Genomic DNA, 26,099 nt, shown 5'->3' with positions numbered 1-26,099 from the left:
CCACTGATACTTGTACCCAGTTTCCTATTGTTTTCTCTAACTGCTTCCATCCCAGAAAGTGTTGCTGAACCTAAAGAAGGCACACAGGAAAAATTAAGACAGATTTTTGGTTTTATTCATCCCAGTGTCCTTCTGTATTCTACTAAAAATCTGTTTCTAAACAACTAACAAATAATTTTCCACTTTTTAAATTAATCATGACATCAATAGCCAAGCCCTAAATACTTTCATGATACTGCTTCCCAAGCCTTTTATCAAAAGATATCCTAGTTGACTGTTGTTGCAGTTGGAATATATGGTAGATTTGTCTCGTATATCTGTGCATGAAAGTGACAAAACATTTGAATCCACAAGATCAACATAGGTGTAGGTTTGAAAACATAGTTTTAAGTTCCCTAAAATTCATAAGCTTATTGATACTAGCAAAAGCTTATGAAGTTCAACAGAAGGTTTGTCACTGCATTGTCTGCACCATGAACTTGTGTACTTGTTGAAGAACCACAGCTTTTTTAACTTTTTGCCAATTAAGGTGATTTTTGTTTATGCTCTCCACAAAAAAAAACAAAAACAAAAAAGAAAACCAACAAAACAAACAAACTATGCAGAAGACCATTACGTAAAGGCATTAAGGCATTTGCAAATAAAATGAGAGCCACAGTCAACTGGAATAGTACTGAGCCCTTTGCTGTATTCATAAAGAAATGCAAAAAGGTGGTTGGTTGGTTTGTTTTTGTCAAAGCAACACAAGCTTTTAATATCTCTAGTCATTCACACCTTTGATTGAGATTTATTAACCTGTCAAACAAAAGCGATTTTACAACATATACAATTGCAGTTCATTTCAGAACATTTATTGCTCTGTAAACAGAAAATCCAGATTCTCCTTAAACAATCTGTCTGTTTTCTTCTCCTTCAAGCAAGAAGGAAGGCATGGCAGAGAAAGAAATTCTAAGTGGAAGAGAAAGAAGTATTCATGAACTTATTTACACAAAGATATAAAAAGCCTAAAGTTAGAAATTAAAACGGACTTTTACAGTGACTACCTCTACGGAAAAAATCTTTGGTGCCAGTAATTTAGATCAAACAAAATCAAATAGGGGCACAGAAATGAGAAACAGTTTAAATTAAAGATGGTCACAATACTGAAAGGAGGATGGCCTCGGCCCAGGAGAAGATGGAGAACATCCCCCATATTTGGGCAATGTGGTTGAGAGGGGAAGGGGAAGCAGAACAGGGCCACAGCTCCACGTTTACTTTATGTATTTTGTGCTATGCAACTCCCTAGCCATGAGTTAAAGCTAAAAAGTGTCAGGTTTCTGTATGCTCTTCAAATCTTTGAACAGAACAAAATGACAACTCCAAGGAAATCTAAGTAATTGTGGAAGGCTATTTGGCTCATAATTTAAGTTAATAGTATCTGTTGAGCAGAAGCTTGACTAGGAAATTCTGTTACTATTTAGTATCATAATTCTCAAATATGTTAGGATTATGTTTGAAAATTTATTTTCATTAAAATTAGGAAAGAAGAAAACAGAAGGATGATGATAAACTTCAGGAAGTCCAGCAGAGGGCCACCAAGATGGTTGGGGTTGTAGCAACTTACCCTGTGAGGGAGTGCTGAAGGAGAGCTTGGCTTGTTCAGCCAAGAGAAGACTTCAGGAGGGCCAAACAGAAGCTGCCCAGTATCTCTGAGGACATTACTGAAAAGATGGAGACAGCCTCTTTACCAAGGTGCATACTATGAACAGGAGATGATGGTCCTAAATTGAAATAGGAGAGGTTCTGTCTGACTAGATATAAGGAGAGAAGGAAAAAAAAACCCAAAAATTTCCCCAAAACCCAAAAAGTCACAGCAAGAATTAAGTACTGGAAAATACTGCCCAGAGAAGCTGTGTGGTTTCTACCCTCGGAGGCATTTAAGACCTGACTGGACAAGCCTGGAGCAACTTGGTCTGAATTCAGTATTGACCTGCTCTCAGAAGGTTGGATTAGTTCCTTTGCAAGGTTCATTCCAACCAGAATGACTCTACAGAAGAGTTAAAAGAATGTATTATCATTAATGATTTCTCTGCTTCAGTTTTCAATCCCTCAAGGCATTAAGAATAATTTATAGAATACTACCAGTACACTGGATATTGACCTTTTGTACCTACTGTATGTTAGAGCAATCATTATCTGAAAGAAGCCCTGCCTGCCAGGCCAAAGGGAAATATTTTCTTTCTCATACACTCCATTTCCTGGCATCTTTGCAATACAAAGCAAGTTCAACAGATATGTGAACAACTGAAAGATTTTTCCTACCATAAATTGATTCTATGATAACATAATCAATATTAAGTTTAGACATATTTTGATCTCTTAGTCTATGTCTAGACTATGAGGACATCCCATTTCCTGAGTCGGGGGAGGGGAAAGTAGGTAGAATGTGATGTTCCCAGATGGGAACAAATGGGGCAAGCCTTGTCCCAACAGAGCTGCAATAGAAAATATGGGAGAAGATAAGATACTGTAGATCTACTGTAGATCCTACAGTAGAAACTAGGACACTAGGGTGGAAGAACTCAAATGGCTCTAAGACATGTTTAGAAAGGAGGGGGTTTATTCCAAGACTGAAACAGAAGGACTAAGATACCTACCTGGAACACCTACACCTGAACTGGTTATCTAGTCTCTCTTTATGGAGAGAAACGTGATCCTAGGGAACGGGGTACTGCCATTTGGGAATAGGGCCTAATCTGGTAGCTTGACAGAGGAAAGGCAGCCACAGCTCCATGCCCCTTGGTCCAAACAGTAGCGAGGCCAAGCATGTATCCCCAGCAGGCACATGCGCACAAACACAGACATAGATATATATGTATACGCGGCTAGCCACACAGATCAATGCAGTTACACTCAGTACTCACATGAACCTACAGGCTCATTCAGCTGGCTCTTCACTAGCACTTACGCACTTGCCTGCACTCAGTCTGGTCACTGGCACTGCAGATGCATGGGCCCCTGCGACCTGCGGTCCCATGCCGGGGGCTGGCACTTGTTTTTGCCCAGCTGCCGGCACCCAGACCCTTGTTTGCTCCAGCTGCTGGCACTATGGACACACGGGCCTCCACCTGGGGTCTGACTCCAGTTGCTGGCCACACACACAGACACACACAGACAGACACACAGACCAGATGCCCTTCAGCCAGGAAAAGAGTTAGAGGTGGAATCTGATTAGAACAGACTGTGCTGGTCAGGACCAGGGCATGGCCAGACAAGTGTGTCACCTATTTACACACATCCATCCCTTTTTATCCCCTTATCCTTCTATTTCCCTGTAATAAATCCTGAGCAATCCCAAAATGTTCTTCCCCTGCATCCCATACTGTGTGTCATGCCCCAGGCAGCATCTCCCCTCAGTCCAAAAGGGGATCCAGTGTTGATTCACCTTGACGGGTCTCATGGCTGGATGATTCACCTTGATGGCTCTCCTGGGACAGCCCTGGGGGGTCCGGACAGGCTGTCCCTCCTTTTGAGTCCTTAATCTGGGTTCCCATCTGCCTTTGGGACTCTGTGCTCCCCTGGCCTTGTGGATATGGGCCTCTGATGGGCTGATGGTTCCTGTGGTGGGCCTGGCAGGAGCTGGGCAGAGTGTGATTTAGGATCCCCCACCTGCCATCACCTCTCTGAGCTCCTTCATGGGTGTGCAGATGAGCTTTTATCACACAACCTAACAGCTGCATCCTGTGTCAGAACTTCCTTAGGATCTATCCAGTTCTATGCAAGTTTATGTATCACATGCTGCTTGATTCTTAACATGCAAGACCAGGAATCCAAGTAGTTTCTTTCACAGGTCTTTATAACTAGGGCCTGGCATACCATACACTACGCTAAATATAGAAATCAATAGGAGAAAAAGAGATGCTCACATCAGACATCCTATTTTTTCTTTCTTCTCGATGCTGCTATTATTCCAATGTTCAGTCTGATCCTAAAGCAATACAGCACAGCATGTCACAAGCATTATTATGTCTTCATACTGCCGAGTAACTGAAATCCTTTTATTAAAATACAACATTCTGTGATGGATTTCTTCATCCTTGGACTGATGTTGAGCCTGAAGCTCTTACTAGTAATCACTTTACACAAAGCCAGATCACATACTCAGACAGAGGAGCTAAGGACTTAATTCACAGATTTTCAAAAATGGTGTGAAAGCTGGTGGGACTGAATTGTTCCTGCAAAGAATGGATACATTTCAAAATTTCTGAGAGAAACTACACTGAAGGCCTTTTCTGAATAATTGACTTATGGAACATTTTATTCATCCTTCATTAACACTGTATTATTAAAACAAAATCAGTTCCCAAAACCACCAGAGAAACAAGAAGAAATTTATTCCACTGAATACTAATAATCTTAAAGGAATTTAAGGCTGTCATGTACTAACACCACAGTTGCAAAGAGCAGCTGTAAATACTAAGATATCAGTAAAACAGTCTTTCACCAGCCTACTCAAAGTCAACCATCATCTTTCAAGTGTACTTGCTCTTCAACTGATTGCTAAGATGATAAGAAAAAAATCAAGTGACAGGAGAAGGGGACAGTAATAAATTGTCCAAATGCCTTAGAATTACTGGTTAATGCAAGACAGAATAGAAGAGGAAACTCCAACATCAGTGTTTCTAAAGAAAACCTCTTTACTTTGAGAGACACGCCAAAGCACATATTTGCAGCTGACTCTTCTTTCCACTATCTTAATGAGATTTTAAATTTAGACATGTAGCAACCTAAATGTTTGAAGAGTTTTTGCTGCAATGTTAGCCCTGTCACATCATCTACCAATCCTCTTGAGACAGAATGCTTAACCTCAAAAAAGTAAATGCTTTTACTATTTCAGTATATACATCATTAACTTATCTACTGTTTCCTCACTCTTCATCTACACTCCGTAAAAAATGTTTGGGAAAGCGTTAAGGACAAATGGGCTACTGCACACTATTAGCTCCTCACAATTTATAATGAAGCTTTATAGATTACTTAATGCAGTCACAAATTCAAGTTTTCATTTTCACCTTCAAGGCCTTATATTATCTTACCCACAATTACTGTGTGTCTTGCTTTTATTTCCTTCTACTCCCTAGACATCTTCTATCCTTTCACTTAATTGTGTTCTTTATCTCTTTCTCCCACTTTCAGCTGTATGTCTTATATCATGCCGACCTCTGTGCCTTGTACAATTTCCATGCCTACACTCTTCACCCTTCTTCAGCAGTATCTTTAAAAATACACTCTTTCAGGAATCACTGGTACATTGTCTTCTTCCTCCCCTTCTTGCTGCTGAGCTATTAACTGAAATTTGTCTTGCTTAAACCACTTTTGCTCCTCGCTGGACCAGGACAGCAGAGAATACAGCTGAAAGCTAAAGCAGAGCTGGCTGATTCACTTCTTAATTCTATCAGAAATGACCTCTGTTAACTCTAACTCTGAGGAAGAGTGAGGGAAAATATTTGCTTGTCATCTAAAATAGAAACTTGGAACCCCGTTCACTAAAAAGCCACAACATTCATTAAATAAATGCCAATCAGTGTGTGTGTGTGGAGGAGTGATTAGTTTCTACAAGCTATGTCTGTACTTTTTACAGTCTTAGATGTTTATATATATTTCATAGTGCTCTGACAGTTGTCCAGAGCAGGCTCCATGCCCATCATCCAGCATACATGGATTTGATGCTTTTTTTCCCCTCAGGGTTTAATGTGTACTTAAATATAAATATGATGTACACAGTGAGCAGCCATGGCACGCAAACATCAGGAAACTCAGGAGCATTCCCAGGTCTAGTAATGGTCACAGTACAGTAGAGTCATAGCATTATTCCTGACTCCTAGAACACCTGACTGCAGGACTCCCAGCTTCCCAAACTTCAAACACCTGCTCTACACAATATAACTTTTCATGGAAGTTATCATATGACCATCGTACCAGTTATTACTATAATTAGAAAATATTATTATCTTCTGAAGAAAACGTTAAAACAATTGCAAACACTTTTTGCTGAAGTTTAAGAAAAAAAAAAACCTTCTCAATGAAAATTTTTGGCCTGAAAAGTTAAAAACTCACAACTGAAAGCAGTCTTCAAAGAATATATCAGAGCTAATCTTAAAACTGCAAATGCATTCTACCTAAGATACATGATCACTCTTCATAGAATAAAAGGTTCTGCTGGCATTCTCTTGGGATAACTGCATTAATGAAAGTGGAAAGCAGTAAGATAAGTTACATACTATTATGCTTTTTGCCCATAGCACTTTTTTTGTGTCAGTAATATTTTGAGTCTGTAATAGCTTTGAAGCTCAGGACAATAGGCTGCAACCTCTAATGTTTCCACTCTTTAGTGTAAAGCTGCAGGATACAATAATGTGTTCTGGATACAGCAACTGAATGGATCACTGTGACCAGGTATCTGTTCAGGAGAAAGAGGACAATTTCCTAATGGAGGAAAACATGTTCTGTAACAGAAGATATTTTCAGTAATGGATGAAATCTCATCAGCTAGTCTTTGCTAGTCAGCAAGACCCTGAGGTTTTGAAGCAACTAAACTATGAAGTGAAGGAGTTACTACCATTAAAAACATTTCTCATTACCATGCTACTATTTTAGAAAGTAGTTGTAGATGCATTTTAAAAGAATTCTGGTGTTACTCAGGGAATTATTGACTAGTAAACCTTACCTCTATACTTGGTAAAATCTGCTGATGACACAAAGTTATGTAGGTTAGCTGGGATAAGACACATCTGTAAGAAACCTGGAGAGACAAGGTAGTCTACTGGGCAGTCAAGTGTCAAATAAAATAAAATGGTCAAGAAATGTAAGCAATACACATTAGCTGGAAAAAAATAAATGAGAAAATGTTACAAGATGTACAGGTACTGGACATCACTGTAGACAGCTCAGTGAAAGCTCAGAGCTTGGGCGATACTGTATATATTCATAGACATATATAATGCTGTCTCATCTGGTATACCCTATGTACTGTATGCCACAGACATTATTCCACGTTAAAATATTTTGAATAGGAAAAGTCTGAAGAAATGCAATCAGAATGCTTGGGGGGGGGGGGTGGGGCAGGGAACCATGCACTCTCACCCCCCCAAAAAAAAATCCGAAACACAACCCTTTCAGATGGTGAGAGTCTGAACAGACTATAAAATGTTTTACTTACGGAGCGAGAAATAAAAAGGGATGTGATGAGTAGTACTTAAAATACTGAGTGGCAGATCAATTACTTCTTATCTTTCTCACTCATAAAAATAAAATAAAAAAAAAAAGCTGACAGTCAAAGAAGTTAAAAGGTGAGAAATTCAGAACACACGCAAAAGATTTACAGAATTCACTGTCCCAGGTAGTCATCAGCATCAAGAAAAAAACAAATATTGTGAAAGGGTGACTAAAGCCTTTTTTTTTTTTTTGTTTAAAAAAAGCCTTCAATTACTTGATATGGGAGCAACAGAATTTAAGTGGATAAGTTAACCCCCTCTAGCTAAAAGGGGATTATTAAGCCTGTGGTATTAGCTGTCATCAGAGATGGTACCAAATAAGATGGACACTGAATTTGAGCATGAACAATAATTCCTATATCCAGTACTATTTAGGCAAAAAAGAATAGCTTTCTTTGATGGAATAGGAGGACAGCATTCCTGCCACTGCTTGGAATTGTTTTCTACTTTAAATCAGAATCACTTCAGTCTTACTGAAGCTTAACTTGAACCATTTCCTTCTTGGCTTTGAATCATGCTATTATTCTAAGATAAAGAGATGCTGGAATGGAAATGTTGAGCATCCTTTTTTAGCAGATAAAGCTGTCACTTCTGCAGCTCTTGTGTGTGCTACAAGGTCTTTTATCTTTATACCACCAGTCTATCACAATAATAATAAAAAAAATTCTCAAACATTGCTTTATGCAGTACACTTTGTAATCATCTTGTGAGTGCGCTTATTTTGTGATACACCAATCAGTCTGAGCAAAAGCCCTTACCCTGTTGAGACTATAAATAATTTGCCAGTGTTAATTGATGGTCCTGTACGTAGGTTTTCTGCAACTGTGCAAAAACCCCAGACTCTTACAAATTCTTTACCACACAACAGAATAAGCAGAACCCTGCCATGAATACCAGCTCTCTGAAAATTACCTACAAACCCATCTCCACAAATAGCAAGTAACTTAAAAAAACCCCAAACAAATGAACTCTCCCTCCCCCAGCCTTAGTGCATTAAAACAACATATAGTCGACCTTAGTCTTTCACAAGTTTGCAGATGTCTCCCCATGACAATAATTTACAAAGAAGCAACCAAAAAATACTGCTAACAACACAATTCTTTGTTTCAGCCTTCATTCTTTGTCCTGAAACTGTTGAAAGCATTGTTACAACAAGCTCTGGGGTGATTACAAAGGTAACTTGAGATACAGAGAGGATCAGTGCACTAGATCTTTTTGAAAGAGGATTTATTCATGCTTGCTATAACCCAAAAGACACTGAAAACATTTTTTTTTGTGAAAATTCTTGTTAATTAAAATCTAATTATTCAATGACTGCTCTGTTTAGCATCTCCAAAAAACGCTCAAGGTCTTGAAAGAAAGAAAAGATAACTCAGTGAGCAATTTATCATAAAAGAAGGATTTTCCCCCCTCTTTTTTACTACTTACCATGCATAATTAATATGTGATAATACCCATAATGAGTTCCCTAAAACAATTAGCAATGCATCTCCAGTGACCTCCTAATCTGAATATAATGCTTTTAGAATTTGGAGGTGTACCAGTCTCTTTGTGCTTACAAACTCACCTCACGTAGAAGCAAAGGCGGCTGCAGAACATAATTTATTATTCTGCATCACATTTCATCAAGTCCCTTAGCAGCTACTTGATACATTATCAAGACCAATGCAAGGGAAAAAAAATTATTCCTGCCTCCCCACCCCCCAAGCAGGGTACCCCAAAGACTAAGAACCAATTATAATCCTTCTTTCCTCTTCCAATCAGATACATTAAGTGAAAGCAAACCTTGACCGGGTTATTTTTTGCATGGAATTTCAATGACTTTTTTCATCTCCGTAAGACAAATACATCCATAAATAAACATGCACTGCAGTAACAAGGGCAACGTCTGGAACACTTAAGAGCTAAATTACTTTCAAGCCATGCAACATCTCATTTTTCTTCCACAAATATATAATAAAGACTGCCAGTATGGTGGGGGGACAGTGCGCACACGCAAGCACACATGCCTCAGGAGAAGAGGGAGTAAGAAAATCAACCATGTAAACTGAGAGCACGATAACTGAAAACAAAACAAAACAAACAACTTTATAACTGTCTCCTTCCTTTAATTGTCTTGTAAATATAAAATAGTGGCCTACTATGGATTTAGGGAAAAGGTACATGTGTCTATACATGTCTATACACTGATCTTCAGAAGTCCTGGACTGCTAGATCTGGTGAAATATCTCACATTCTTCCCTCTACAGCCATGTCCATTAAACTTACAAAGCTGGAAGCTGAGCTTCATAATCATAGACTTCATGATCCAGCCTGATAGACACAACTAGGGGCTACCTGCTTAGGCTCTGTAGAAGCTGAGGAAAGTGTAGGATTCAGCCAACAGACTGTCCAGCAGCATGTCACATAAAAAGTACATTCCATTAGAGTGCTGTGATCTTTGCATCCCAAGCTGTAAGCTTCTAGCACTACCTCAAGATGGAGGTCTTAACACATAAGACATTGTTCAATACCTACTTACTTTAAATTGACTAATAGGCAATTTAAAGGTATAACTTATTAATAATTTATTCCTTTAAATTTCTCCAGTGTCTGCCTGCAATCAATAGCTTCTCCAGCAGGGGGGAAAAAAATGTAAGAAAAAGTTATGCTGTTCATTATTTTGTGCTGCCCCACAGTAGCAGGAATTCAAGAGCTAGGCCAGAAACACATAGTAAATATTCAAATCACAACTTGCCACTTAGAAATAAGTCTTCAGTCACATTGTAGAACAAGAAAAGTAAAGCCTTTATGAATTCAGGAAAAAGTTCTAGTCAAGAACCTTCCTGAGCAAACAGCTAGTGTACCGTGTGGTAACTAGGACAATCCCCATGGAAACCCAAAAACTGGAAGACTGCACTCCTCAAGTCGAAGAGTGCTCAAAAAGCTGTTTTCCCCAATTTTTTGAGGAAGTATTCCACACAGTGGACAAGATAAGGACAACCCTCTCTTCTCTCTGCGCCAGGGGAGGTTTACATTGGATATTAGGAAAAATTTCTTCATGGAAAGGGTAGTCAAGCATTGGAACAGACTGCCCAGAGAGGTGGTGGAGTCACCATCCCTGGAAGCATTCAAAAAACGGGTAGACATGGCACTTTGGGACACGGTTTAGTTTAGTCTACCCTTAATTGGTTTAGTGTGGACTTGGTAGTGTAAGTTAATGGTTGACCTGGATGATCTTAAAGGTCTTTTCCAACCTAAACGGTTCTGTGATTCTATGATCTGCTTTAAAAAGAAAACAGAAGTCCCAGGTTGCTGTTATATTCTCTATGGAGCCAATTTTTCTTGACATTTTAGGAATGTGCTGGGACTACTTTTCCAATTATGCTTTACAAAAGATTAACTGCAAGAGATGTTTAGTTCCTGAGAAATAGACACAAGCTGTTGAGATTGGGCAATTTTGGATGCACACATGAAAGCAAAAACCTAATTTGTCAAAAAACTATGAAGTCAGAAAGGGAGGTTCCTACTGAATTTGGCACCTCATCTCAGTTAGAAGGCAGACAAGTGGAAATGTCCTGTTCTCAAGCCAACAGATATACCCTTTCAGATTTCACTTGCTATCCACTCTCAACACTTAAGGCGATGTCTGCATGGAACAACGAAACCAATCTAGGTACACACAAATGACGCTACATACTTGATTCACCTCCCAATCACCCCACGTACAGTAGCAGTAAAATCTGCCATATGTAATCTAAACTCATCAAGTGAGTGAACTCTGCTTTTGCTGAAAACTTAAGCACACCATGTGTATGCAGCAGCAGTGGTTTCAAGCTCTCGTGGCACTGAACCAGTTGCTCAGCAGTCCCACCACCTCCCAGGGAGCACCATCCCCACCACACAAGACACTGTTGCCAAGAGAGAGTCTCCTCTGCTCTGTTTGGAAGTTGGCCACTGTGCAGCACAGGATATGAGGCTAACAGGAACACTGAGGGAGCACAACCTTGCAGATAAGGGACTCCAAAGGCGCACTCTGTGCAAGCAGCAAGGAAATTATCTCCAAAAAAGCCCAACAAGAAAGCACACAAACCAGAAACACTCAAACGTCCCAGATCTTCAGTCAGTGTACTAACTGCCTGTCTATACAGGCATTGGCACCAACAACTCAGGTGACACAGGAGTTCTTTTTTGGCTCTAACCCATCAACTGCCTAATTTGAATTAATGAATGAACCATAATTACACCAGTACAGACAAGAAAAGTCAAGTGGCTTCCGAAAACAAAGCCCAAATTCTGCCTTCTATCTCAAAACACACGGGCAGCTAGAGTCGTGGAGTGACACTGATCCCTTTTCACACAGTAAGTGGCCGCTCGCATGTGCTGTATCTGCTTGCATACAGACCGCAGTGTATGTGAACAACAGTGATCTACTACAAACTCTACTTCATGTGTCCCACTGAATGCAGCCTAACGTTTTAAAAGTCAGGTGTACTATGACCATTATGATTGCAGGCTATACCACTGGGAGAAGCAAGTATCCAGCAATATGCTACAATAACGGGTAAAAATTGTGAGTCCAAGGAGATAAGACAGTAGAGCATGGGTAAATCAGAATGGTTTATACCATGAACAGCTGTTTAGAAGAGTGTTTCAGCTGAGAAAAAATTGGGAATGTAGGCCTATTCAAAGGACAGACTAGAGCCAAGGTTGAAAAGGCAGCCATTGATGTAGGTTTGAACTAAGCTGAAAAATGTCTATACATTTTTACATTTAATGCTTTTGTTATTTCTAAAATGAAATGTCTGATTTGTGAATTGTAAGCATTCAGGAAAGAGTGCAAGTCAATTTCTTAATAAAATGGAGAAAGGGCAGATTTATGATGACTAAAATACATGATTTCAACAGCAGGGATTCCAATTTATAGCTCAATACACTACCTAGAATGGCTGTTCATGCCTTTGTAATTTCTGTACCTTATTTAAAGCACTTAATAAATTCAACCTCCACGTATATGTAAGGAATAACAGAAACATCACTAGTAAAACAACTGTTTATCTGAAAACCATGGCAAGTGAAATACATACGCTACATGCATACACTAAAAGTCATGCAGTTGAGGGGGGGAAGTAGAAAAAGGAAAAAAATGAGAAGGGATGAGAAATAAAAAATAGATTTTTGGCATCCTTTTTACACAAGCTCACAATAATGATGGCCACATTAAGTGCTAAATCAGCCTCCTTCACCCTGTTTTCCTTGTACAATATAGACTGAACTTACAAAATGGTCATAATGTTCTGAATCTCTATTACTCTTCCACTACATCTTTTGTAGCAAAAAAGTCTCAAAAAATTTCTCTTTGAACTTCTCTTTTCTATGACATAAAAAGTCCCCTGAGACTCATAAATCCTAATGCCATTTAATCAGTCTGAAAAATTTTAATGAGCTCTCACTAGATTTGGTACAGAGATTATTCGTAACTATGGGATCAATTAATTAATTACAAATGGAAGAAACTGTGAAGAAATAGTGTTTTAAATTAAGGCAATGATTTACATCACTTGGAACTTTTTAAATAGAACAGACTGATTCTTCATAAGAGAGTTATGAACATTTGTATTACTACAACCTCTTCCTCTTTTTAAACAATAGATATAAATGGTATTTGTTTGTTTTTATATTACACTGCTAGCAAGGTCCTTTATTTTACAGAAAAGCTATAGGCAAAACAACCAAAATACTGGAAAGAAAGGCCTTGACCTGCAACATCCTCAGGTAGGTAAATAATTAATTAATGTGGTTATAATGACATCAGTATATTGGAAGTATGTATAAATGTTTGCATGGGAATGTCTGAAACCCTCTGAGTTAGAGCCATATTTGAAATAAATTTAGTAGAATAACATTTTTGTTACTATGAAACAAAATTGTTTCAAGATAACACTGAAAAGTTATAGTTGATATATATATCTTATATACAAATACACACAGAAACAAACAAACAGCAAGGTTTTTACAAACTCTTTTAAAGCAAAAATTAATATGCTAATATTTTGTGGTGGGTTGACCCTGGCTGGACTCCCGGCAGGCAGCTAAATGCCACATAGCCGCTCTGTCACTCTCCTTCTCAACTGGACAGGAGAGAGAAAATATAATGAAAAAGTTCATGAGTTGAGATAAGGACAGGGAGATCACTCAGCTATTACCATCATGGGCAAAACAGACTTGATTTGGGGAAAATCAGTTTAATTTATTCCCAATCAAAACTGAGTAGGGTAATAAGAAATAAACCCAAATCCTAAAACACCTGCCTCCCACGCCTCCCTTCTTCCTGGGCTCAACTTTACTCCCGATTTCTCTACCTCCTCCCCCTGAGCAGTGCAAGGGGATGGGGAATGGGGGTTGTGGTCAGTTCATCACACGTTGTCTCTGCCGCTCCTTCCTCCTCAGGGGAGGACTCCTCGCACTCTTCCCCTGCTCCAGCGTGAGGTCCCTCCCATGGGAGACAGTCCTCCACAAACTCCTCCAACGTGGGCCCTTCCCACGGGCTACAGTTCTTCATGAACTGCTCCAGCATGGGTGCCTTCCATGGGGTGCAGCCCTTCAGGAGCAGACTGCTCCAGTGTGGGTCCCCCATGGAGTCACAAGCCCTGCCAGCAAACCTGCTCCAGCGTGGGCTCTCCTCTCTCCATGGGTCCACAGGTCCTGCCAGGAGCCTGCTCCAGTGTGGGCTTCCCATGGGGTCACAGCCTCCTTTGGGCACATCCACCTGCTCTGGTGTGGGGTCCCCCCCGGGCTGCAGGTGGATATCTGCTCCACCATGGACCTCCATGGGCTGCAGGGGCACAGCTGCCTCACCATGGGCTTCACCAGGGGCTGCAGGGGAATCTCTGCTCTGGTGCCTGGAGCACCTTCTCCCCCTCCTTCTTCACTGACCTTGGTGTCTGCAGAGTCGTTCCTCTCACATATGCTTACTCCTCACTCCAGCTGCAGTTTGTGTCCTGTTGTTTTGGGTTTTTTTTTTCCCATTTCCCCTTCTTAAATATCTTATACTGCTGTCACTGACGGGCTCAGCCTTGGCCAGCAGCGGGCCTGTCTTGGAGCTGTCGGGCATTGGCTCTATTGGACATAGGGGAAGCTTCTAGCAGCTTCTCACAGAAGCCACCCCTGTAGTCCCCCTGCTATTGAAACCTTGTACATACATATTTATAAATTCCAAAAGCATGATTTTAAATAATTTGAGCCCTTTAAATCAAAATGGAACAGAAAAATATTGTTTAGCAAAAGCACTTTTGTTTCCTTATTTTTCTTTCAAATCTTTTCAAATCAAATCTGTGAAGTGTATCACTGAATCACAGGATGATTGAGGTTGGAAGGGACCTCTGGAGCTCATCTGGTTCAACCCCCCTGCTCAAGCAGGAACACTTGGAGGTTGTTGCCCAGGACCATGTCCAGATGGCTTTTGAATATCTCCAACATGGGAGACTCCACCATCTCTCTGGGCAACCTCTGCCAGTGCTCAGTCACCCTCAGTAAAAAAGTGTTTCCTTGTGCTCAGAGCCTCCTGTGTTTCTGCCCATTACCTCTCCTTCTGTCACTAAGCACCACTGAAAAAAGCCTGTCTCTGTCTTCTTTACACTCTCCCTTCAGGTATGTATATACATTAGTAAGATCCTCCTGAGCATTCTTTTCTCTTCATCAGCCAAGCGTCCTATCAATCAGGTCATTAATGAAGATGATAAACAGGACTGGACTCAGTATTTACCCCTGGAGCATACTGCTAGTCACTGGCATCCAACTAGACTTTGTGCTGGTGATTACCACCCTCTGGGCTCAGCTGTTGAGACAGTTTTCAACCCACCTCACTGCTCATCTGGCCCATACATCAACAGCTTCTCTATGAGGATCTTATGGGAGAGAGTGTCAAAGGCCTTACTGTAGTCCAGGTAGACAACAGGCACTGCTCTCCCCTCATCTGCCAGGCCTTTCATCGTAGAAATTTATCAAACTGGTCAAGCATGACTTCCCCTTGGTGAAGCCATGCTGACTACTCCGGATGATTTGCTTGTCCTTACTGTGCCTGGAAATGGTTTTCAGGACTAGTTGCTCCATCACCTTCCCAGGGATTGAAGTGAGGCTGAGCATTCTGTAGTTCTCTCAGTCCTCCTTCATGCCCTTGTTGAAGATAGCAGTGACATTTTCTTTCCTCCAGTGCCTTTCAGGCACTTCTCCCAGTGGCCATGATCGATCAAAGATTATCAAAGGTGGCCTCGCAATGACATCTGCCAGCTCCCTCAGCACTTGTGGGTGTATCTCATCAGGGCCGATCGACTTATTCATGTCCAGTTTGCTTACATATTCCCTGACCTGATCCTCTCCCAGCAAGGGTACATCTTCCTTGCTCCAACCCTTCTCCCTCATCGCTGGGACCTGGCATTCCTGACTTGCTACATTCAGTACTTCAGCTTTTTTCGTGTCCTGGGTAACCAAGTCCCCCATCTCATTCAGTAATGGGCCCACATGTTCCCTAGTCTTCCTTTTGTCTCCTGTGTACTTGTAGATGCCCTTCTTGTTGCCTTTGACATCCCTCGGCACATATAGCTGAATTTATCAAATTTCACAGTAGTGTCACTAATGAAACTCTAATTTTGCCTCTGCAGCACATTTTAAAGGTTCCCCTAAAAGGAACTCCTGTTGTGAAAATCTGAAATATCGTAAAATGCTAAGTAACTAATTCTAGAAAAATATGGAATGATTTATTTTCAAAATTATGATCATATAAAGGTAGGAAAATAATAAAAAATCCCAAATAAAAATAATGCTTTGAAACATTTTTTTTTCAATTGTTTAAATAAAATGTATGGAAAAGAACACAGTGTTTTGAACATTGTGGCTTGAAAATTCTACAATATTCAAACACACATTGTTTCTACATATGTACAGCTCCAGCTGGTTTTCTTATGAGTTGCATCTGCGTATTTCAGAGCAGAAATTGGCATATATTTAAAAAGAAAAATAAAAATTTTAGTAAAAGACCAAATTTCTAGTATTTAATTTGCAGATCACATTTTGATTACCTGAATGATTTAATTAATTACTCATATGACAGTGCATTGTCATTGTGTTGGAAGTTCATATGAAACTTCAGGCACCACAGACAGTAAGACCTAGGCTGAATTTGCAGGGTGTGTCTTCCTCAAAATTCCTGTGCTATGGTTTCAGCATTATGCTTATTAAGTTCCTAGTTAACCAAAGACTGCAAACCAAAAGGTCAACACTTAAGAAATTCCCAGATGGACAATTATGACATCCTTCAATGACAGTAAAGCAGACATCATATCCATTTTTAGAACTGCCTATTTGTAGAAGTATGCCTGCACAGCAACAGTTAGGCTGGAATGGCCACTACAGTGAATTCTCCATTTGGCCTTCTATGGCTACACTGTATTTTTTGCTTGAAGCAGCAGTGAAGTCTTGAAGCAAATCTAACAGTCCTCAGTTGCTACTAAGTAGTTCTGGTGTGTAGCAGGTTGCTTTAGCAGGATGCTAAAGTGGAAGTCCTCTCCAGGTGCATATCAACCAATGCTTAAGTGGACATAAAGCTCCTTATACAGCTTTCAGCCAGGGATAAGAGTAAATCTAATCCAACAGAAAACATTCAAATCAGACATAGCATAGATGTATGGGCCTAAGCACCAAATACATTGCTTTAATAATCTGTTTCTCTTGAGTCCAATTACTTGCTTATGCAGACATTGCCTACGCCTCCTGATATTTTGCTGCAAACTTGCATGTTACTGATTTTTAACATGAAATCCAAACTTTTAGTTCTATTAGTTCACCACTTGGGACTAAACACTGCAGATGCCATCACTACACTGCAATTGGTCTTGAATGTTTCAGATAGTTTCACATATACTGTTTTGATTTTCTTCTTCTTGGGAGTTCTGTGCTTGTGCTAAATTCCCACACTTTGACATTTGTGACTTTTGTAGATGCAACAACAAAAAAAGTTCAGCTGAATTATCTGCACTAAGGGAACTCTGAATGCTGTTAAACTTCATATAAAGGAAAAGCATGGGTTCAAACATTTATGCTCTTCTCCAAAGAAAGGTTAAAGAAAATAACTATACAAAACTACGATGAACACTCAAATTTTGTTTGTCTAACATACCTTTAAAGTTTAAAATTATTAGGTGTAATACAGATGCTACTATTATCTTCAAATATTTTTTCATTGTTAACACAGCTAAGGCTACTTACTGCTGAATAAATAAAAGTATCTACAACACAGTGTCACTGTTTTATTGGTTGTTGTTTGGTTTTGGTTTGGTTTTTTAATGTTTTTGTCCTTTTTAATTATTACCACCTTGTGACTTTTATGAAATAGAGCCAAATAAACTAAGAGCTTTGGCAAAGCTGTCCCTCTGGATATTACTATTAGGCTCCTCACACGAAATAATAGTTTAATTTGTCATTAACACTTCTGACATTCAATTTCCTTACCTCTCCTTCAGATACAATACCAGTCATGACCCAGCTTTATATAAATTCTCAATACTTTATGCTCTTTTACTTTCAGAATTGCAGAGCAGCTTACAGCCACACCTCCATCCAATTGAAAAGTATGTGTTACATACCTCTCATCCCGTTTCACAAAAACCACACCATACAACATTATAGGAACATACCTTGATTTTTTGTTCCCTAGACGTATAATCAAGCAAGAAAGAATAATTTTATATGAAAGCAACATTAAGCTGTGGTTTAAGCTTGTTTTCAACTCTCCTCTTAATTCCTTCAAAACCCTGGGCTGCTTTCCAATATTTGCTCTCAACTGAGTATTAACATGTTCAAAATTCATAATGACTTGACTTTAAGGTGAGATTTACAGCTTTGCTGCTCAGACTCTTCAACATTTGGAACGTACCATACATACAAGGCCTACTCACAGAAGTACCTAACATGTCCATACAACTGCCATCTGCATGAACATGATTATGTATGCATACCATACATTTGGTGTATCTTTTCTGAACTTCTATGTTTCCAAATGAAGTTGACGCACATACACAGAGTGTCAGGAGAACTTGCAACAGAAAAAAAACCCAAACAAAAACAAAAACCAAAACCAGTTTGGTTAGCACTGTTCATAGTATACCACATTGCATCAAACTTATTTCATTTTGTATCCCCAGGCAACACAAATAGCATTTAGACTCTGGGTGAGAACTTGAATTATGAAAGGCTGAAGAATCTTAGCTAATCATTCTGAATGTATTTGTGTAGTCATTTTTTCCTTGATAATCCTGCTGAGAAAACAGCAATCGCAGTCTAATCCACCTAAAGTTGTTCCTTAAAAATTAGTATGTAATGCATTTTTCTGCAGTAATTAAACTCCAAAACTTCAGAACTTAAGTTCCACACAGGATGGACAAGTGAGAAAAGTATTTTAAGGAGAAAGGCAATTTAATTTAAAATAAAAGCAAAAACATTATTTTAACTAACTCTCAATTTATCTTTCAAATATTGTACCTAGAGATTTCTATTTCAGAATCAAGTTTGGAACATTATATATCAGAGAGAGAAACTAAACGCCTCTACTATTTGAGAAACATTGCTCAAACTGATCGGTTTTAAATCAGAAAACAAGAATTATGACTTCAGAGATTTAGAATGCAAGAGGAAAGAGATGGCTTAGGAAAAATATATGCCCTCTTTACAAAGAAGTATCTTTAGTGTTTAGACACTTAAGAGGTAAATCAGCCATGAATGTATGAAAAACAAACTGATCTATGTTTAAATAACTGTTTCCAAACTTTGAGTAGTGAAGTTAAGTTTGCAGATTTATGCGTAGAGAGGAAAATCATTACACTTTCCTCTTACTGCACACTACCCTGTAGTAAATCAGAGCAACCTGCACTACAAATATTATATGTAGTGGGGGGAAGTGATGCTTTCCAACAACCTCTTGCTTCAACAGTATAAACATCTTTGAAAACAGAGGTTGCTGATTTTTATGTTTATATTGAATCTTAATCTAAGTATTTATCACATTAAAAAAAAAAATACCCAAACAGGATACTCCTACCTTTCCAGTTAATTTGTTCCCTCCCCTTCTTACCTTTTCTGGAGGTGCAGGAGGCTGAAATCTCTTTGCACAAACTAGAAATGCATCAGGCTGTGGCTTGCCACACTTCACCTCAGGGTCATCTCCCAACACAATATGATGAAAAAGACCAAAGAAGTCTTTGTGTCTGGCTGTTTTCATCTGAAATGTCACTTCAGCTGAGCTGGTGGCAACAGCTATGGGTATGTTGTGTTTGTATAAATGACGGATCAGCTTATCAACCCCTGCAAGACAAATATATATATATATTTTATTTTTTATATATATGTGTAAATATATAGGTATATGTATTAAGGTTTATACCTACTTACAATTACTTAGAATATATTTAGCAGTTTTTCAACAATGTTGTCTTATGGAATATAGCAACCTATTTCAATCAGTTAGTGTAGAAGAAAATTCTTGCTATATCTGAAACATTCCTTCTCCACACAAAAATCATGGAACATTCCTCAAGGTATATACTTGTTCTGCCATCAAATGATGCTTTTCTCAAAATATGCCAAAAATGGGTTCAACATCATCACATAAGTACACCCACTAGAAACTCATTAAGCAATGTCCCCAACATTATGTATGTTTATTATTTCAAACTCTCTGTAAGTGAGAGAAAAGCACAAAGGGGAACATTTTCTTTTATACACAGACTTATGCTCCTGGGGAGGGGGGGTGGGGGGAATCAAAGTCAAAGAAATATACTCTTCTCACTGAATGGTAGAGTTTTAATTTCTGAAGCAGGTGTCCAACTGGCTTAAACAAGCCCCTGAGAGAGCTCAGTTTCTCTCTTTTGCAATTACTAAAGCAAGCAACACTGGGCAGAGGAGGGGAGCTGTCAGTCACAGTTGTCAATACCAGAGCTTTATCTATTGATGCTGTGAACGCAGAGTAATGAACACCTCGAGCCTAATGGGTAGAAACTCCAATCTGATCTAGTCTTCTAGGGAAGGTTAATGCAGGGAACAGTGAAAACACAGCAGTCTGCGTAAGTGTGTAAGAGGGAAACATACTTCATTATTCAGTGCAAGTTTTAAGTTTCCTATGCAGAGGTTTCAATTCTTCTTCACTGCAGCATTCTAAATGACAAAACAATTAGCAGTGTCTAATGGTGAATCAGAGTGGACATCCAGTCTTTACCAAGACACAAATGAAAATCCCTCCATATCTGCAAAATCATTTCAGTTCTGCTTCTTGGCAAGAATCCAAACTGTGCTGGACACAGGATATTTGTTTCAGGTAGATAAGCCTCCAGTTGACTTTTGGCTCTTTGAACCAACTTGAGAACAATTCTTTGTTTTCATCTTCCAACTGCATGAATTCTTATTCTACTTTTCACACCTGGCTATACTAAAGTAATCGTATTGCCTTCCTCCCGATTCACTGTCATACTTATGTCTGGTTCCTGCTCCCTCAAAACATCCCTACTCCTCATGTCCATTTAATTCTTGCCTTTGCCACCCCAGCAGCTCTGATTTGCATTTCAGTGTGATCCAGCCTTTCTGCTCCATTACTCCATTTTGACAACGGTATAAACAACAATCTTATCTGCAATACATTTTTCCCAAGTATAGTCATATGTCCAACTTTGAGAAGTTATAATTACTACTGATAATAAAGTGCATAGATAGTAAAGAGGTGCATTAGCTAACCCATCTATCTGGAAATACGACCTGTAGATGTGGCCCTCCGCAGATTTCTTCCCTATTCTCCAGAATCAAATCAACCAATTAATAACTGTCATTTCCAGAACCATGCTTGTATTTGAAGACAGCCTTTAAGCTATAAATGCATGTACTTCTGTGATGTTAGATTTCCAGTTGGACAGAAGTAAGTGTTGCTCTTCCTCTAATGTCAATGCACCACCCATTTAAAAGCCTTCCTATGCCCCCTTAAACGGTTATACTAATAATAAGCAAGTGCATTTTTTCCCAAACGATGCTATACTCTGTCCTCTCACTGAAATATGATGCTAAATACAAGTAACTTTTTATTTCAGATACAGATTATGTCTTCATTCTGAAATATGTGAAGTAAGTCCCTATTAAAATAATGGAAGTATGAAGATCTCTTAATGTCAAGCAGTAGCCTAAATGTCTTTTTTTAAAATAAAATGCATCCATTCAAATGAATTTATTCTAAATAATCTGCAACATTTAGCAAGGCTAGCATATCATGTGTGTAGTAATACAAAGAAGTCTAAATATACACAAGTAAGAAGACTTTTCCTATCTCCTATGCCCTTGCTATGATATAGTTAGTTTTCTCTAAAGTTATGCTCTTTTCAAATAGCTGATTTTCTTAAGTCCCATTGCATCACAGCTTCAGTTCATCTGTCACAGGGTATGTTTATTCTATGTTTCTATTGGAGGTAGCCAGCCACAGAAAAGCACCATTGCAGAAAGATTATTTCTTCAGGGTTCTCTCTTATACTCCTCCAGCACACGTCATGATTTCTGTGTGTAAATGTGTGCATGTGTGTGTTTACTTTCTCTTTTTGGCTCCCCTCGCTATGAGGGAGCTAAAATGCAGCTGTCCCTAATAACTCCAGAGAGCAAAGATTTACATTATTCAGAAAATGCACTTTAATAAAAATATGCCATTTAAAAAATTATTATTTGTGTATGAGTAAATGTAGCAAGATAGATGAGAAAAAAAAAAAACAAAACAAGGGGAAATTCAGCTGCATGGAAAAAAATTAAATTTCATACAGAAGAATAGCTAGCATAGCTTAACAAGCTAAAGACAGTAGCAGCTGAAAAAACATTTTCATTCCAGGTTTGTTATTTCTTTGTAAAACCTATAGATCAACAAAATCCACTTTTGTTTGCATCAATTACCACCAGTATAGCTCTAGACACTTTGCCACCACATCAAATTACTGACACAATTATTGTACTAATTCAGCATATGATTATTCATTAGGAAGATATCTTTCTTAGTATCTTTCTTGTGCTTTTTTGAAAAAGTCAACAGAAGGGGAAGTGGGGAACTGCTTTAAAGATCTGTAAGGAACTTCCCCTGCCATATCCTTTGTTATTATATCCCCTATAGCTACATAGATTTTTCAATCCAAATGAAGACTTCAGATACATCAGAAACCAACCAATTAAAAACTCAATGGCTGTGAAGAAGTATGGTGAAAATTCCTGTGAACTTGCTAACTTCTAATTTACTTGTAGCTACCATGTAAGGGATCGAGGCCCATCCATCACAGAGGGACCTATCTGCTAGACTTCCTGGGACCATCTTCCACCTGTCCTACTGAAAGTGTAGCCACATGCAGCAAGTTCTCTTTTTTTTTTTCCTTTTTTTTTTCTTTTAGCATCTTTGATTAAAAAAAAAAAAAAAAAGATCAAAAGAAATAAGGATCTCTGTTTTTCCAGCATAAGGGTACACTTCTAATGTGGTACACATGCATTAACAATCTTAGGCAGTACAACATAAATTCTTCAAGTAATCATAAAAAAAAATCAGGAACAAATATCGCACATTGCTATGCTTTATTTCCAAATGTACTCTTTCATTTCAAATAATGAAAAAGGTAAATACTGTTTCTTTCCTCTCTCTTTAAATGTTAAGTTTTAGAAGAGACACAGAAGCTTACCATATTCTAAATGTAATAGTTAACTACCGGTGACTGTTGGAAAGAAAAATAGGTGAAAAGAACTGTAAGCTGGGTTTAGTTCCAGAAGCTGAAAAGAAGAAGGATCAACTTTAAATGTCAGCGTCTTTAAAACTTCATTAATCACAAACATCAATGAAGTTGACAACTTTGGGAAAAGAAAAAAACTAAACCAACAGAAAGGAGTTATTTCTTCTGAAACCACAGACATATTTTAAAGGAAGAGATCAGCACTTTTATTCTGAAAATTGCAGAAAAACATATATAATATATATATTTTTTTTTTTAAAAGGAAGTATTATTCCTCTATTAGACTCCCAATGTGGTGTTTGTTCTCCTTAGATTCAGCTGAAACCACGGTGACTAATACATTGGATCAACTGACAAACTAAAATTAAGATTTATACCAAACAACAAAACCCTTGGGCTAACTCTTGCATTTTCCTTTTCATTGACTAATACAAACATGTACAGCAAGACTTCAGGAAACCAAATAATGCTATGCTAAAATGATCTAATGATAGTCCCTATCTAATTATTTATATGCTACTACAACACTGTTTTCTACATTATTTTTTTTTCAGTTATCACATTTTATAATCAAAATGCATTATTCATTATGAAGTAAAAATTAACAAGAAATAACTCCTGAGAGCTAATTCAAATTAATGGAAAACAAAGGGAATTTTTATTTTCCTTTTAGCTTTATACAAACATGAGCTCTGTGTCACACAGAATACTTTAGAACAGCGAACAACACATACCTTTGTGCTACATTTTATTTGATATACTTTCAAATTTTTGTACCATCCCTTTTCTTGTGTTTGTCTACCACCGAAGAGAATGCTGTTCTTAACTTATATCACTTCTGGAACTCCAGATCCAGACCTATTTCTTGTGAAATGCCTCCAGACAAATAAGGAAATAATATAAAGCTCTTCTATTTTTTTTCTACTATAGGTCTCTGACCAAACTTTTGTCTTACAAAACATTTTTTTATTTTTCTCTTTTCCTAAAGTGAAGTTTCTATGAACATGTTTTAGTAGACTATAAGAATGTTTTTCAGATACAAAAGAAAGTGATCTCCATCACAAACTGGGCAAACATCTGAGATAGGGAAGAGAATTATTCATGCCGCTTCAGCGCTGAACCATAATTTCAGTTTCCTCTGCTCACCAGTTGAATGATTTCTGGTGTTCATATTTCTGCTTGCAGTTGATTCATTTGAAGGCATAAACACACCATCAGGCAGACAATCACACACCAAACTCTGCCAGTACCTTAACCTGGAAATCCACTGTTTGATGGTCTTATAAGCACAGGCAAAGTCCTGCAGTCTTACGGCTTCAGGAACACAGCTGGCTTGTGTACTGCCAGCACAGAGTGCGGGAACAAGGTGACATAAATGCCCAGGCCTACACAGACAGTCCCACTGTCTTTTCTAATGTCTGTTTCAATCCTAAAAAGATTAATATAAGCTATTTAAGAAAAAGGCCTTAAAAAATGAACAGAACTCCCCAAGGCCTTCTCTTAAGCAAAAGCATACATTGTAAATAGGACCACAGAAGTTAGTATCCTAAAATTTACAAGGTAGCTTTTATGAAATTACATTACAGGAGGTCCTACCTGGCTGAGAAGGCCTCAAATAAACAAACAGTGGCATTTTCAGTGGCAAATCCTTTCATGAACATCCAGGGTACCATATCTCTCCTGCATTTCTTTAGTCCTTCCTTGGGTGCCACCTAGGTACTAATTACATCTAATTTCTAATTAATAGTATTTTAACCATTAACCATTATGCAATCCCAGGAAGAGAACCAGGAAATCAGCAGGCAGTAGAGAAGACAGTGTGTGTGTGTTATGTCTTTTTAAAAAATTGTTATTTGAAAGCTAAAATGTTCTGCTAGGAAGGACATTTAGCAGACACATCCCCATTTTTTCCACCCTCAAACAAAACCCAAACAGCTCACAGGGGTTTCAGTTCTGCACCAAGCATCATAGATAATATTCCTTTATAGTTTCCAACTAATTTAGCTATGGTGTTAACCAATTTAAGACCATTTTGAGCAGGCTGGAACAGAGAGCTATCATATACATTAATACTTTATATTCTTCCAAATGAGTGTTGTCCTTATTTAAACAATTACACTGTCGGACATCTAATAATCAGAGAAATAGTATAACATAGGATTACTTTAGTTCAAGATAGTAAATAATGGGGAAAAAAACCCAAAACAAACAAAACACCACAAATACAGCATAGTCTTTATACTAATTAAATGCAAACATCAAGTAGCCAATGAAATCAGGTTATATTGTAGAGTTTCCATAGATTCACTTTTCAGATTCAAGTGAAAGTTCAAGCTAAACTATTACAGAAAGCTAAAAGCTACATGTACGGAAATGATAACAGTTTCGGATAGACTTAAAATGATTATTTTGTGCCTTCCTCTTCATAGTTGCTTTTTTAGACAGCAAACACATGTGAACTCTTAAAAAACCCCAAAATAGCAAATGGGTATTTTAAAACTGATATGAAGATGACTTTCTATGCCCCAAAGATTCTCCACAGTTCAGTTAATTTAATGAAAGATATTACTTTTACTTCTCATTTAAAACCTTCTCTCACATAGGCCTCAAATAATTATGATTATAGTAACATCATCACTGCTATCTACAACTGCTGTGTATCCTTTGATACAGTTTTGGGGATTACAGAAATACTTTAGAAAAAGTGAGTTATTTAGGACATTTTACTTATTAAATTGTCTTACCCCCTCCCCAGTTAGTTACTGTTTATTTGATAATTTACCCAGTTAAATTCCTATGCTATTCTTATGTTTTGTCTGTATTTTGTAATCGTAATATGTAATTTGGTCTCCAGTTAATTTTAATTGTTGAAAAGACACTCATTCTCCTTACTTCAATAAGCTATACAGGCCACTCTCATTTGACAATTTAATCATGAGTACTATTAGTCTCATTTATGTTATTCTCAACTGTAATTATAAGCCAAAGGAACAATTCTCTCCCTAAATTTTTTTATAAGAAATGTGCTTCTTTGAAAAATGGGATGGGGTATTGAAACATGCCACAAAGTTCTTTTTAATGGAGAAAA

General features: G+C 38.2%; 1 protein-coding gene across 1 annotated transcript in view; it reads right to left on the bottom strand.

The window, feature by feature from the left end:
- The window catches only part of PUDP (pseudouridine 5'-phosphatase), a 74,533-nt gene that overhangs the window by 16,110 nt on the left and 32,324 nt on the right, over nt 1-26,099 (bottom strand). Inside the window, 1 exon segment of the mRNA XM_075726869.1 lies at nt 19,357-19,586. Within this exon segment, the coding sequence (XP_075582984.1) occupies nt 19,357-19,586 (230 nt within the window).

Source organism: Pelecanus crispus, chromosome 1, assembly GCF_030463565.1.
Source record: "Pelecanus crispus isolate bPelCri1 chromosome 1, bPelCri1.pri, whole genome shotgun sequence".
In the NCBI taxonomy this organism is placed as follows: domain Eukaryota; kingdom Metazoa; phylum Chordata; class Aves; order Pelecaniformes; family Pelecanidae; genus Pelecanus; species Pelecanus crispus.
Note: the sequence above shows the minus strand (reverse complement) of the source record. Positions and strands in the feature narration are given on the sequence as shown.